General features: G+C 34.7%; 1 protein-coding gene across 1 annotated transcript in view; it reads right to left on the bottom strand.

Annotated features, from left to right (window-relative positions):
* LOC140849250 (serine/threonine-protein kinase TAO1-like) overlaps positions 1-16017 on the bottom strand; it is a 177568-nt gene that overhangs the window by 59346 nt on the left and 102205 nt on the right. Inside the window, 5 exon segments of the mRNA XM_073236239.1 lie at positions 2683-2850; positions 4825-4989; positions 7428-7509; positions 9059-9152; positions 13938-14029. Of these exon segments, the coding sequence (XP_073092340.1) occupies positions 2683-2850; positions 4825-4989; positions 7428-7509; positions 9059-9152; positions 13938-14029 (601 nt within the window).

Genomic DNA, 16017 nt, shown 5'->3' on the forward strand with positions numbered 1-16017 from the left:
ATTAATCATTTAAAGTAAACAATTCAATAGTATTTAGTATATTCATGATGTTCTGCAAGACTGCCCGTATCTAGTTACAAAACATATATAATACTTCAGAAGAAAACCCTGTATGTTTTAAGCAGTTGCTCCCCCATCTCCCCTTCTGGTAACCACCAATCTATTTTCTGTCTATGGATTTATCTATTTTGGATGTTTCATATAATATGTGACCTGCTGTATCTGGCTTCTTTCACCTAGCATGTTTCCAAGGTTCATCCATATTGTACAGGATGCAACAGTACTTCGTTTCTTTTTATAGTGAATAATATTCCACTGTATGTCCATACCCTCATTTGTTTATACATTTATTTGTTGCTGGACCTGTGTGTTGTTTCCACCTTTTGGATATTGTGAATACTGCTCTTGTGAACATTTGTGTATATGCATTTGTTTAAGTACCTGCTTTCAATTGTTTTGGGTATATATCTAGGAGTAGAATTGCTGAATCATGGGGAAATGCTATGTTAAACTTTTTGAGAAATCATCAACTGTTTACCACAGCAGCTGACATTTTACATTCTTACCAGCAATATATAGCAGGAGTTCCAATTTCTCCACGTGCTCTCTAGTTGTTATTTTCCATCTTTGTTTTTGTTTTTCTCTCTTAATAGCTAACCACCTAACAAAACAGCAGCAGACTCACACAGTCCAAGAAGGGACTAGCAGTTACCAAAGGGAAAGGGGTGGGAAGGGTGGGTGGGAAGGCAGGGAGAAAAGGATTAAGGGCCTTTATGATTAGTACACATAGTGTAGAGGGGGGAGATGGGGAAGGCAGTAATAGCACAGAGAAGACAAGCAGTGATTCTATAGCATCTTATTACGTTGATGGAGAGTGACTTCAATGGGGTGTTAGGTGGGAACTCAATAATATGGGTGAATGTAGTAACCAGTGTTGCTCATGTGAAACCTTCATATGATTGTATATCAATGATACCTTAACAACAACAACAAAATAGCTGGCCATCCTAGTGGCTGTAAGGTGGTACTCATTATAGTTTTAATTTGCGTTTCTCTAATGACTAATTATATTGAGTATATTTTCATGTGCTGTTGGCCATTTGTATACATTCTTTGGATAAATGTCTTTTCAAGTCTTTAACACATTTTTAAAAATTGAGGTATAGTTTATATATTAATTTGAATAGTTTTTTGGTGGAGTCTTTAGGGCTTTTTTTATGTAGCATCGGGTCATCTCCAAACAATGACTGTTTCACTTCTTCCTCACCAGAGTGGGTGCCTTTTATATTTGTCTTGCCTGATAATGTAGCTAGGACTTCCAATACTCTGTTGAATAAAAGTGTTGTGAGTAGGCATCCTTGTCTTATTCCTGATTTTAGAGGAAAAGTTCTTAGCTTTTTCATGGCCTTCACTCATTTTTAATGGGTTGTTTGAATTGGATTTTAAAACTAAAAATTTTAATTTATCACAGATGGAGAAAAAATATTTGCAGGACATATCAGAGAAAAAATACCTGTATGTTTCTTATGAAAGTCAAACATACATATGCCCTATGACTCAGCCATTTTATCCTATGTATTTGTCACAGAAATTAAAACATCATGTTCAAAGACATGTACATGTTTGTAGCATCTTACTATGCTGATGGACAGTGACTGTTCTGGGGTATGTGGTGGGGACTTGGTAATAGGGGGAGTCTAGTAACTGTAGTGTTGCTCATGTGATTGTACATTAATGACACCAAGATCATAAAATAAATAAATAAATAAAAGTATTTATTTCATCTTCCACTTGCCCCTCAGAAACCTCTAATCTACTTTCTGTGAATTCGCCTATTTTAGATATTTCGTATAAGTGGAACTCTAATAATATTTTTCCTTTTGTGTCTGGCTTATATCACTTAGCATTTTTTCAAGGTTCGCTCACATTGTAGCATATATCCGAACGCCGTTCCTTTTCACAGCTGAGTAATATTCCACTGTAGATGCACACACACACCACACACACTATGGTTTGTTTATCCATTCATGTGTTAATGAACACTTGGGTTGTTTCCATCTTTTAGCTATTGTGCCTAGTAACTTTTGGTAATACTGAAAGCAGTGAAGTTAAAAAGGAAGCATTCCTATCAATTGTGAAAACGAGTTACCTGACCTTCCAATGTTTTCAAGAAAATTTAAAATCTTACACATGAAAGTGTAGCAAACATCCACATTTCCTAAACTGAGAAGTTGTAATTTCTACAATTACACCCAGTTTTATTTAAAAAATGTAAACATTATGGAAAACACAAAAATCACTTTCCATTATCACCCACCTTAAACCTTTCTCCACGTCCCAAAGGCAACCATTATCATTAATATCATGTTGAATAGTTACTATTTTTAAATACCTTCGTTTTCATCTAAGTAACTTCAATTAATACATTATATGGTATTTATTGATTTAATTATTCTAAGATTTAAAAAATATTCTTTTTGCATTCTCAAAACACGTTTCCTAAATGCAGACATTAAACTGGGAATTAAAAAGCCTTTTGCCATTTTAAAATAAGTTGCCTAAAATTATGTTCCAAACTTCTGATACATCAAAGGAAAAAAAACCCCAAACTCTTAAACAAACCAGACTAGGAAAATTAGTTACCAAAGTTGAATTTTTTTTCACTGAAATCCAAATACTTACAGATTCCGGATGGATGGCAGAATTATTAGACATGACTGTGTGGATTCCCTCCGTCACGTGTAGCTCACTCTTGTAGCTTTGACTCCTGGTCTTGTTGGACACACGGGGAACAGACTGATGATTTCCAATATTCACTGCTCCTGTCTGTCCAACACCGTGATCTTGGTCCTGAGGGAAAAGAGTATTAGATTCAAATATCTTTATCTCCTGAATTCTTGATTATTAGCATCTAGCACACCGCTTGGCACACACAGTCTTCAGAATGTTAGTGGTCTATTTTGAGAAATTCCTTGTATTTGCCAAGACCAGAAAGTTTATCAGTTGTTAGTTGACAGATTAAAAAAATGACCGACAGTAAATACCAAAAAGCCCAACCAACTAAGTGAAAAAGTTAATCAATTCAGAGTTATTTCCAAAGGGTAGTCTTTTCTCTAAAATTTTTGACATTATTTTGAAATCCATTTCTACTACACATCTCATGGGGTATACACAGAGATGCTGCTCATTTCTCAGTGATTCCAATGGTGAAACCAAACCCCAACCTTTTTTTTTTAATCCTATAAACATCCCTTTTAGTTATTTTTTATTGAAGCCTTTTATATTTCTTTTCTTCTCAGAATATAGTCTTTAGCCTAAACTTCTTCCACTGAGTAATTTAATATTAATTCCTACCTATTTTTATGTAAAATTAAAAATTGTATATATATTTAATCATAATTAGAAGACTGTTCTTCCCAAGAAACCCGGCAAACTTTGGTATCTGGGCACCAATATTACAGTCTTACCATACCGAAACTCTGTCAGATACGCAGAATAATAAATACAGACCCATAGTATATGGAGGATCTTTTCTTACATCCACAGCCTTAAACTGGGCACCAATATTACAGTCTTACCATACCAAAACTCTGTCAGATATGCAGAATAATAAATACAGACCCATAGTATATGGAGGATCTTTTTTTACATCCACAGCCTTAAAAAGTTGCTGTTATTCTAATGTTTAATGACATTAGAATTTTATTAATTTCACTTTACTAAAGTAATTCATATACCTAAAATAGCCCCAACTTTCTAGTGACTAGTGTTAGAACTAAAAAACAATATCAAAAATACCAAAACTGTATGTAAGAAAGTCTTCTATTTTATAGTTCATTAATTATGTAGTGTTATTAAAAAGAAAAGTAACTACTACTGTTTTAAGAATGCAGGGATCTTTCTCAATAGAAAGCAATAAAAAAGAATCAAAGCTTTGGCATTGAGACATGAGCAAAGAAGAAAACAGAAAATACTTAGACTAAAAAAGATAGCTCCACAAATCATAAGCTTTATATTTTCCTTTGAGGAAGTTTTGTAACATTTCTACTGCAAACTTGGAAACATGGTAACATGGAAACAACTTGGTCTCAAGAGTAATATATGAATCTGAACCCATATGCTTCTACAGTAAGTTAGTTAACCACTCTGAGCCTTACTTTACTCACCTATAAAATGAGTATTTTAGAACCATGTAGAGGAATGAATTCCTATACACAACTGAAAAGAATGAAGTGTTCTCAGTAACAGAATAAGAATCCTTGGTAATTTTTTCCCCCCAGGATAAATTTAACTAAGTCACATGTTTATTTCATTCATTCATTCATTCATTCATTTATTTATAAAAAAGCAAGAAATTTCCAATTTAATAAACATGTATCAAACATTACACAAAAGGCACTCGGGGAGAGGTTTATACAATAAACAAGATAAGGAGAATGGTTGGTAATTCTAATGACTTCTCTGTGAGCACCGTCAACTTCCAAAACGCGTAATTTCAAATACTTCCAAAGCGTGTCCCATGCCATCAGACAATCAGGCAAAAAAGTGTTCAGTAGACCAGAATTTTGAGAGGGACTAGATTAAATAAAAGTTGAACAGGTTTCTCTAATAAAAGACTTCACACAGCTTTACTATGCTGATGTCCACTACCGAGAGTTTGGTTTAAAGAATGCAAAACCTTTTTCTCCACCTGGGACCTCAGAGAATCACTGTGAAGACACAATCTGGAAACCACTGATATAAAAGATTCTTGGCAAGAAAAGTTCCATAAGGAAAGAAGCCAATAAAGAGACCCCAATACTTGAGCCGTTTCTAAGTTATTACCTTTCCTTCCTGTGCTTCTACTGCCGGCCCTTTATGTGCCTCCTGGGAAAGGACCTTCTTGTTTCGATTGTGCAGATTGTCCAGCACTCTTTTTTTTTCTTCCTTTGCCCTTTGAAGGAGATCTATTAACACCGTTGTAGGGTGCTCCCGAAGCACAAAGGGGTCCTGGTTAAGAGTAGAAGGCAAAAGTCAGGTTGAGACCTATATATTTTTTCATTCAGAACAAATGAATCCCTTCTTGGACCCTAGAGTTACTATCCTAAATAATTATAGATAATGCATGTAATCTATGGTTATCTAATTCTGCTATGCTTTTTACTTCTTAGATTTATAAATTTTAATTTACATGTATACACTCTGTGCCTACATAACTTCCCCTGTACTTTTTATGAAAACTTTGAACATATGACACCTTTGTTGGCCAAATGAAAATGCAGAGTTGAAATAATCAGAGTCTAAGTAAACATTAAGAATTAAGTCCAATTAGAGCTCTAAGTAAATGCTTACAAATTCTTAGAACTGGTTTCATAGAGGAGACACTATCAGTTCTGAATTACATTAGATTTCAACAGGAATGTGTTTACTGATGGTGAATTACATAACATACTACTTGGGTATAATGGGCTCCTTTATGTTGCTTAAATGAAACTTCATAAAACACTAGCAGTTGATTAAAAGACGTTATGTATTAGTGATTTTTACCATTAATATTTAATAAAGCTTAACATTATCAAATACAGAAAAGTAGAAAGAACAATTCTACTATAAGATTATCATCATTACATTTGGTATTTTTTGGATATTTATGTCTTCTCAGAAATTTTCCAAGTATAGATTTTGTTTTGTAGTGAGCACACAGATTGCAGAAAGATGACTTGTGCGCTGGAGTTCATGAGATGATCTTGAATTCTTTTAAGACTTTTACCCCCTTTATTAGCTCAGATTTATTTCTTCTCTGAAGAGTTGTAACTATATATTATTCTCTTTTTATTGCTGTAAGTATTATGTTATTTCAACTCATAATGCCTACAGACTATTTCCTCAAATGTTCATGCCAAAATTACATAACCATTATTTTAATTCTGATAATTATTTTCAATTTTTCATTCTGAGATAAATAGCTTCATACAGTAAGTCACTTTTTTCCATTTTATTCTTTTTCCTTATGACAGACTGCAACAGAAATGTGGTTAGGCCAAAGGGAAGGATGCACTTGACAGATTCTTCCTATCACTTTCAATAATGGCAATATACAAAATGGACCAGGTAAATGAATACATATGCAGGTTTGGCATCACCCAAGGTCAAGTATGCATTCCTGGTGGGCTGGGTTATTACCAAAAGAGCTTCTTTTGCCTTCATTAGGCAAATGTAAGAAGCCAGACACATTCTTCCTTTTCCTGAGCCTTAGCTTGGTATGTACCACTATTTATATATATTCGGTCATTTTTATCTGAAAATAATATATCTTGTAATTCTAAGTTATTTAATAGTTTTCTACAAATGGATCCTGCTTATTTTTCACTTACATAATTCATACCTATACTAAACCTTTTTGTTGCTATTGTGAATACCTAGTTTTTGGGGCTTGAATTTGAGACTGTAAGTGTGCTTAGGGCCTAGAATTCCCTAAGGTGTTACTGAAACTTTATACTGCTCTTCTACATACTGTAGTTGCAAATAACCCTACCTAATATGTACATGATCCTTGCAATATCCTTGTTGTACTGAACTGCGTGTTGGTGAAAATAAACTGAACTTCTTTGAGATTCTAAAACGTGCGTGCTGAAAGTATAATTTTCTAGTGAAAAATCCACAAAATTCCTTAGGGGTCACAAAAAGATAGTCAACTGCTACTCACGAATGCCTTATCTAGATGTTTTAAGAACTATATTAAATTGAACAATACTATTATTGCTATTCATAAAATGTGAAACCTCTAAATGAAAACATTTTTGAGAACAGAAAGCATATACTAAGAATTTATTTAAATTAGGTAACCAAACCTATTGAAAAATGAATAGAATTCACATTACTTTTAAAATACTTTCATTTGCTAAGTTAGAAAAACATATTTCTCAAAAGGAAACAAAAATGTGATATTCATTTTTAACAGTTCTTTTGAAAATATCTTTTCTCTCCACAGTATTTATATAAATGTATTACACATCATTTTCTCTTCCTTTCATATTACTTTATATAGGACAGAAGGGTATATAAAGTATGGTAGATACAAAAATTAAATCCAAAGTTTAAACTATGCTTTTGCCACCTCTGAAATGACATTGTTCCATATGAGTTAAAATTTGTAGCTGTAACTCATGAATATATTCTTGCACATATAAAAATTAAGTCATTTAGTACTACTATATTGAATATTTAACTATATATTCTATTCAGACATGGTAAAAGCAGTTAATTTTGAAAAACAAAATGAAAAAACTATAGCAACTAAGAAAATTTCCAAGAAAGAATGGTATTATGAAATTAGTATTTTAGCAAAACCCAGTACAGCGTACTTAATACTGATTCGGAATCAAAGAAGAATAAAACACATTCTTTCAAATAATTTCTTAGGTGTACAAAACAGAGTATAACTGGACCTTTAAAAGTTTCTTTGATGTAGGGCGATCTTTAGGGTTTTTCTGGAGGCAAGACTCTACAAAGTTGCGAAAAGAACTGGACCTATTGTAAAGGAAAGTATTAAGTGAACATATTGCTATTTCCTTTAAAAAACACATCCACAAATCAAGGGCATGTCCCTATGGAGTGGGAGGGAGAATAGAAATCATAAAAAAAAAGCAGACACAATACACTATATATTTCATCATGTAAGTCTATAAAAAAGCTATGCAAAGCAACTAATGAATCTTTCCCATTTTCCAAAGATAGATGTGCACACATTATTTTAAAATCCTGCTCTCACATACTTAAATATCACAACTCATTCTACGTTGTGGTAAATTAGGGAAGTCAATCATTTTCCTTTTTGCATTCAAATCTAAGATAATATTCTTCTTAGTATTTTTTTTCTTTTCTCTAGCCACATCTCTTTCTTGCTTGACCCTTGGATCATCTTCCATATAGCATGTTTCAGAATATCATGCTATTTGTTTTGGAAAGAACATTTTTTATACCTAAGTATTTAGTGTCCTTGAGCAAATGGACAAAAGTTCCAGAAAACAGTAAAATTTTTTTAAAATTAGAATTCTGTAACCTACTATTATATAGTGTTACTGATGAGAGTTCAGTAAGGCAGTAAGTAAAAAATGTTCCACCAATGTTTGTCATCAATATTCAAATAAGATTTAATTCTTTTATACAAGAATTCTTTTTTGAATCCCTAAAGTATCAACCAGTGTAAAGACAGCCTGTGTTTAGTGTATTTATTATTCAGATGTACCATCATAAACTGTGCCAAGATTTCTTCGAAACATCTCTACAGAAGCAGCAAAGACCTGTGAACTTGCCTTAATAATGTAATGATAAAAAATAAATTATTGCTAATTTATGCATCTTGTGAATTTTAAAGTATTTGTTAAGTACAGTAGATAGTCTTCTCGAATTTTTCAAATGCTAGATACACCCTGAAGACTTTCCCATTAAAATTTTCTATCACTGATAAAAATCCTTTCCTAAAATTGTCCATCTGTTCTCAATAAACTTCTTTACATGAATAACAGTATTATCAAAGAAGCACTAGGAGATGCAACATCAAAGCACATTCTGAATAATAAATAATATAACAATTAGAATCATCCAAAAATTATGAATTATCTGGTAATTCTGATAAATTATCAAATCATTTTTACCTATGTTTTTATACCATATCATCAATTATAAACCATTCCCCAATTAGATATCTATACAGGTTGTGGCAATCTATATATTGCAGTTTTAAAATATGAATGTTTAAATCATGCTATTTATTATATAATCAGGGTTCTATGTGTCGCTAAGGTACAAAAAGTATATTACTTTTTTATACAAAAGCCATACTTTTTGCTCCCCATGTAGCATCACCTATCTTTTATTTCTGAACTGAGTTATATATATGCTATGAAAAGTAGAGATAATAAAGGATAAACATGATGCAAGGATAAAATAAAGCTATTTTAATATTTCTTCAGGTTATATACACTTCACCTCATTGAAATGAAATCATTTTGATAACATTATGAAAAAGTATTTAAATTTTACCATGTTGAACAATATCTCTCTCAGCCATACTCACCATTCATTAGACTGCAGTGTAGGGGGGTTATTTCTGGTAATGAGATATAAGGCACGCCTTGCATTCATATGATATAAAGGAGGGTCTCTTTCCGCTATAAAAAGAAAGAAAACTTCCTGTTAAATATGTGCCTGTTATATAGGAGCATGGATGCACTGTTAGTTTTTTTTTTTTTAAATAAACCCCAACTTAGGAAAAAAGTTGCAAGTAGAGTTCAGAGAACTTAGTTAAGTGAGTCAATAGAGAGGAAATTGCAGCCCTGATGCACATCTCTAAATAGTGTATTTTTCCAATAAACAAGAACATTCTAAGAGAACCTAATACAGTCATTAAATCAGACCATTAATATGAATGAATACATGACTATTATCTAATCTTCAAGCTCCATTGTAGTTTCTATCAAATGTCCCAATAATGTCCTTTGTAGCAAAAATGACCTTCAATCATCTGCATCCTTAAAGGAAATTGTCCATTTTTTCTAAGTTTTAAACTTACATAAAATTGTTCATAAAATATCTCTAAAATCCTTCTAATATGTGTAAAATCTGGAGTCATGTCCCCTGTCATTCCTGATATTTGGTTGTTTGTGTCTTCTTTCTGTTTGATCTAGCCAGAGGTTTATTAATTTCATTAATTTCCCCAAAGAACTAATTTGTGACCTCATTGATTTTCTCTATTGTTTTCATTTTCTATTTAATTGATTTCTGGTTTGATCTTTTCTGGGTCTCTTTGTTCTGTTTACTGTGGATTGAATTTGCCCTTCTTTTTCTAGTCTTAAGGTGACAGTTGAAGTCATGACCTTGACAATTCACAAGTATACAATTTTGACTCTCGAATATCCCTCAGTTTGGCTTTGTGCTGTTATTAAATTTAGTTTACACATCTCTGGCAGGAATATCACAGAAGCAAGTGTCACGCTTTTCTCAGTGTATTCTATGATGATCCTATAGAACAGGCCCGTGGTTTCAGATCGTCTTGTCATTGATGGCGTTCACTTTGATCACTAAAGGCCATTCCACAAGGTTTCATGGTGAAGTTTCACTTTTTTCCTTTGCAATTATTAAGTACTTGTGAAAAGGTACTTGAGTCTATATAAATATTCTGTTTTGCATAAAGATCATTTTATTCTCTTATTGTATAGATTTAGATTCTTCATTTAATAATTTATGACTTGCTACTATCATTTATTTTGATGTTGAAATGGTTTCATTTTTGAGCAGTTGAGAATCTTCTGAAGCCGATGTCTGCCTTTCCGGCATGGCTCCAGCATTCCCTGCTCAGCTCCTTGCTCTCTGGCCCACTAAGATGTTCCAGGATCATCTTATGCTTTCCCTACTGCAGACACGGCTCCAAGGAGCCGTGGCAGGCAGTGTGCTCACTGCTACTGCCCGTGTCACTTCTCTTAGATCCTGTCAGTGGATAAAGGAAGGGAACACACACGTCCCTCATATATTTGTATTCATACTTGCACATTAAATATCTTTAGTTGTTTATTGAAAACAACTGAGTTCACTACAATATCTCAAATCCAATGCTATGGTACTATTTATTCGAGCCTTCTCTTCCCGTTGTTTGTAGCACCCTTCTCTGACAGTAGGAAACCTCACTCTCATTATCCTTAATATATTTGATGAATCGCCCCTGTACATAGCCAGTCTCCCATCTAGGCCACACCCTTTCCCCTTTTCCCCATCAAGTTTTCAAACACCATTCCAAGCCTGTCTACAGTGTGAATGTCCACTTCATCCACTCAGGTTCTGACACCCCATCCAAACTGGATCACTTTAGGCAGTGACGCCCCCTCATCAGCCCTCAGGAGGGAAGCCCCCTTCCTTTCAATCAGGCACTGCCACTGTGTCAGGTGACCCACCCCCAAATATGGACGTGCTCCTTGGCCTCTGACACCCCATGCTGGGCTACTTCCAGGTCTGAATGCTTTGGTTACCCCACCAGGACTCTGAATCCCCAAACTTGACTGCCGCCCTCCCTGCACAGGTTCTGCTTCCACATACAAGGCATTCTGTCTGTGGGAACTCCCTCCTCTCCTCACAGGACTCTGACACACCATGCCGGGCTACCATGGCTCAGCAGGTGACATGGAAACCTACTTTATACTGTCCTCCCAACAGCTTTAAGAATGAGTAGTTTGATCCAGGAAGGAGAAGGGATTACTGAAGAAATTCTTAATGAATAAAATAACTTGTTTTCTACTGTGATTTATTAAAGTATTCAAAAATTCTAAGTGGTGTACCATCAATATATCAAACCAGAGTATGATTTTTGATCTGTCATTTACTATAAAGCTGAACATCTCTATTTAGTCAAAGAACACTGAACTTAGCTAAAAACCATAGAGATTTACTAAATCTAGAATGCGGTAGCCTTCAGTGGATTCAAGGGATATTTTCCATTTCAAATACTTTTTTAATTGAAGTATCATTGATATTCAATCTTATATTGGTTTCAAGTATACAACACAGTGGTTCTACAGTCACCCATATTAAATCCTCACCCCCGCTACTGCAGTTACTGTCAACATAACAAAAAAGTACAGAAGGAGTGCTTATAGTTTCCATGCTATTCTACTATCCTGGTGACCAGCTTATGACTGAAAATTTTTGTGCCCTTTTACTGCCCTCACCCTCAACTACTCACCCCAATCCCTCCCCCACAGTAACCACCAGTCACGACTCAGTGTCTATAAGTCTACTGCGATGGTGTTCCTTTTGTTTTGTGTTTAGATTCCACAAATAAGTGAAATCATATGGTGTTTTGTCTCTGCCTGGCTTATTTCACTTAGCATAATACCCTCTAGGTTGATCCATGTTGTTGCAAATGGCAGGATTTCTTTTCTTCTTATGGCTGAATAATATTCCATTGTGTATATGTACCACCTCTTCTTTATCCACTTATCTACTGATGGACAGTTAGGCTGTTTCTATAACTTGGCTACTGTAATGCAACAATAAACAGAGCGGTGCATCCATCTTTTTGAATCAGGGATTTTGTTTTCTTCAGGTAAATTTCTAGAATTGGAATTACTGGGTCATATGGCATTTCTATTTTTAGTTTTTTTAGTAACCTACGCACTGCTTTCCACAGCGGCTGGTCCAATTTACATTCCCAACAAGAGGGTAGAAAGGTTCCCCTTTCTCCACATCCTTGCCAACACTTGTTTTTTCTTTTCTCTTGGACAGAGGCCATTCTAACCGGTCTGAGGTGATATACTATTGTCGTCTTAAGTTGCATTTCCCTGATGATTAGTGATGTGGAGCATCTTTTCATTGTTGGCCATCTGTATTTCAGCTTTGGGAAAATGTCTGTTCTGGTCTCTGCCCATTTTTTAGTCGGGTTTTTTTTTTTTTTTTTTTTTTGGTGTTTAGTAGTATGAGTTCTTTATATATTTTGGATGTTAACCCTTAATAGGAAAAATCATTTACAAGTATACTCTCCCACACTGTAGGTTACATTTTTGTTCTGTTGATGGTATCCTTTGCTGTACAGGAGCATTTTGGTTTCGTATATACGCCCACGTGGTCATTTGTTATTTTGTTTCCATTTCCTGAGCAGTTGTGTACAGGAAAAAACTGCTCACACTTATGTTTGAGAGATCTTTGCCTATGTTTTCGTCTAAGAGTTTTATGGTTACACGTCTAACATCTAGATCTTTGATCTACTTTGAGTTTACTTTTGTGTGTAGAGAGTCATAGACAGTAATCTAGCTTCTCTCTCTTGCATGTAGCCATCCAGTTTTGCCAACACCAGCTGTTGAAGTCTGTCCTTTCACCATTGTATACTTATGGCCTAAGAATGCAGCACCCCAGTTTGAAAAAGACAGATGCACCCCTATGTTTATCACTGCACTATTTACAATAGCCAAGATATGGAAGCAACCTAAATGTCCATCAGTAGATGAATGGATAAAGAAGATGTGGTACCTATACACAATGGAATATTACTGAGCCATAAGGAAAAAACAGATCCTACCATTTGCAACAACATGGATGGAGCTAGAAGGTATTATGCTCAGTGAAATCAGCCAGGCGGAGAAAGACAAGGACCAAATGATTTCACTCACATGTGGAGTATAAGAACAAAGGAAAACTGAAGGAACAAAATAGCAGCAGAATCACAGAACCCAAGAATGGACTAACAGTTACCAAAGGGAAAGGGACTGGGGAGGATGGGTGGGAAGGGAGGGATAATGGCGGGGAAAAAGAAAGAGGGCATTACTATTAGCATGTATAGTGCGAGGGGGGCACGGGGAGGGCTGTGCAACACAGAGCAGACAAGTAGTGATTTTACAGCATCTTAGTATGGTGATGGACAGTGACTGTGAAGGGGTATGTGGGGGGGACTTGGTGAAGGGGGAAGCCTAGTAAACATAATGTTCTTCATGTAATTGTAGATTAATGATACCAAAAAAAAATCAAACTGTACAATAAGCTATGCAGCCTGATAATCTAATCCTCATACCTAACACAAAGTATTAAGTAACCTAAGTAGCGGTAAGTAATTCATGAATGCTTTAGAGACCCTTCATAGATGGTAAATTTATAACCACAGACATATTCTAGGTGTTTAACAAATACTCATTAAATGTTACACACAGATACCTCAAAATTAATACCACAGTAGAAACTATTTTAGACCTAATTTAATACAGCAAATGTAATATGCCTAAATTTACATATATATATATATATATATATATATATATATATACACACAAAATGCCAAATAACCAAAGTGACAACCTTGATAGATATATTGCTCCCCTTAAACACTGACATAAAAATAAAAATCTGTAATTTGGTACAGAAATTGAGATAAAACATTGATCAAAACTTACTACGCAGTAATAAAGAGCAATGCTTACCTAGTTCAATGCATGTTATTCCAAGAGACCATATATCGACTTTGTTATCATATTGTTGTTCATTCCTGCCTAAAATTATTTCTGGGGCCATCCTAAAACATAAAATGTTACTTAAAGTTAAAAGAGAAATGAAAAGTATACTGTTCTATAAAAACGTAATGACCATCCACATGGAGAATCCCTGTGTGAATTCCAGATGATATATCTGGACATAAGAATTCTTATAACGGGAAATGCATTACAGGTTGTGAGGTAAATATTTACCATTGCGCACACAGTGTTAGACTTATTCTCACCATTTGTCATGATCAGGTACCAGCATCCTGGAGGAAAAACTCCCCAGAGCAGGGTTGTATTCTGCATCAATTCAAGTTTGCAGATTGTAATATTGTATAGCCTTTATGCCAGCAGTTCTCAAACATTTTGGTTTCAGCATCTTACTATAAAAGTCTAAATTTTGCTCGAAAGAGGGCATTTTATCACTGGCACTTGTTTTCTTGAAGTAAACAAACTCACTACATTTAGCTGAGAAAATATCTACCACAATAAGCAACCATGAATAAGCCATTTGTCGGTCTTTTTCGCAAATAAGAGTAGTGTTCTGTGATAAAAGTGGCTAGGACAGCCACTCATAACTAAATAAACCATACAATTATTAACTTTGGAGGCGTCTTGGTTATAAAATGAAACGTTAAGTCGCATCTTCAGGTAGACTCTAATGTTCTCACTGGTGCTTCACCTTATCCTTCCTTTGTACTTGTTAAGCACAGACAAACATTTAGAACAGTTTCTGACTGCTTAATAACATTGTCACCAGGCGTATGTGTGTTCCTGTGTGTAAAAGTATGTAAATACATAGTGCTGTGTTCCTAATATACCATATACAAATTAATACATCTGTAACTTTCAATTGCCGATAACAGAGGGCTTCTAATGTGTTAAGATGTTGAAGTAAGCTTGGGGAGTCACTAAGTTCAACAAAGTTAAAAAAGTAGTTTTGTTTTTAATGCACAACTTTCTAGCTCCTTTCTAGTATCTAATATTGATCACTGATTTGTAAAGAGGGGGACCATTAGTAAGCATTATTTGTCCAAAGAACCCTTTTTTTATACAGGGGAAGAGGATTCTATCTAAACTAGGGTTCTACATAAGAAATTTTTGGTCATACAGAACAGTAGTCTTCAAACTTTTTATTTTCTTACTTCCAATGAATTTATTTTAAAAATGTATCCGCTTATACATTTTTGAGTTGGTATCTAAATTTTATAAACTTAATAGTTGCAAAGGATATAATGCACACATATGTATATACATTATTTTGTATATGTGCTTTACAGATATTTACAACTTGGAGCTGAGGACTTCACTCATTCAATTCATTAAAAACACTGCTGTATAATAACCTAATTAGCAAACCCAGTCTGCATGGTCATATCAGCCATTCAAATCAGAATTATTTTCTGTCAGGAAATGCCAAACTTCATTTTTCATTGTAAATAACATGTTAGTGTGTCCTCACGACAATTGTCCCAGTTATAAATGAGATCATTTTTGATTCCCTAGAAAAGAAGATGGGAGGAAGGATAATTGGGGAAAAGAAAGAGCAAGGAGCCAAAGGAACTGAGGAGAGATGACTGTGAAGGCAGAAGGCCCTGTGTCAAAACTTGGTGTCCTAGCTCTTCAATATTTCTGATGCTATATATTCTAGATGTTACGTGTTCTCAAGTTGTCCCTCTGGTGACGGTTTGAGGCTTTTAATTCTCAGAGCAATGCATCACTCTACTATTCAGGATGGGTGAGAAGCCTTTCTTTAACAAACTGGGAGTTGGGAGATTTGAAACGTAGGTGGAAAAGAAGATGCAGTAGACCTGAGACACTTCTCAGCATGTACAGAGAGAGGACATCTATGGAAGTTGAAGATGTGGAAAATTATTCCCTTCAGACTTGCTGCCATTAATATGGAATTATTTATGAATAAAATTAGATGATGTCTAGAAGTTGCTTCAAGTAACTGGAGGTGGGAGGGAGGGCAAGAAGATCAAGTACACAGGGCAGCCAGGCCCTGGGGTAGTGCTGTTAG

Source organism: Manis javanica, chromosome 4 (assembly GCF_040802235.1).
Source record: "Manis javanica isolate MJ-LG chromosome 4, MJ_LKY, whole genome shotgun sequence".
Classification (NCBI taxonomy): Eukaryota; Metazoa; Chordata; class Mammalia; order Pholidota; family Manidae; genus Manis; species Manis javanica.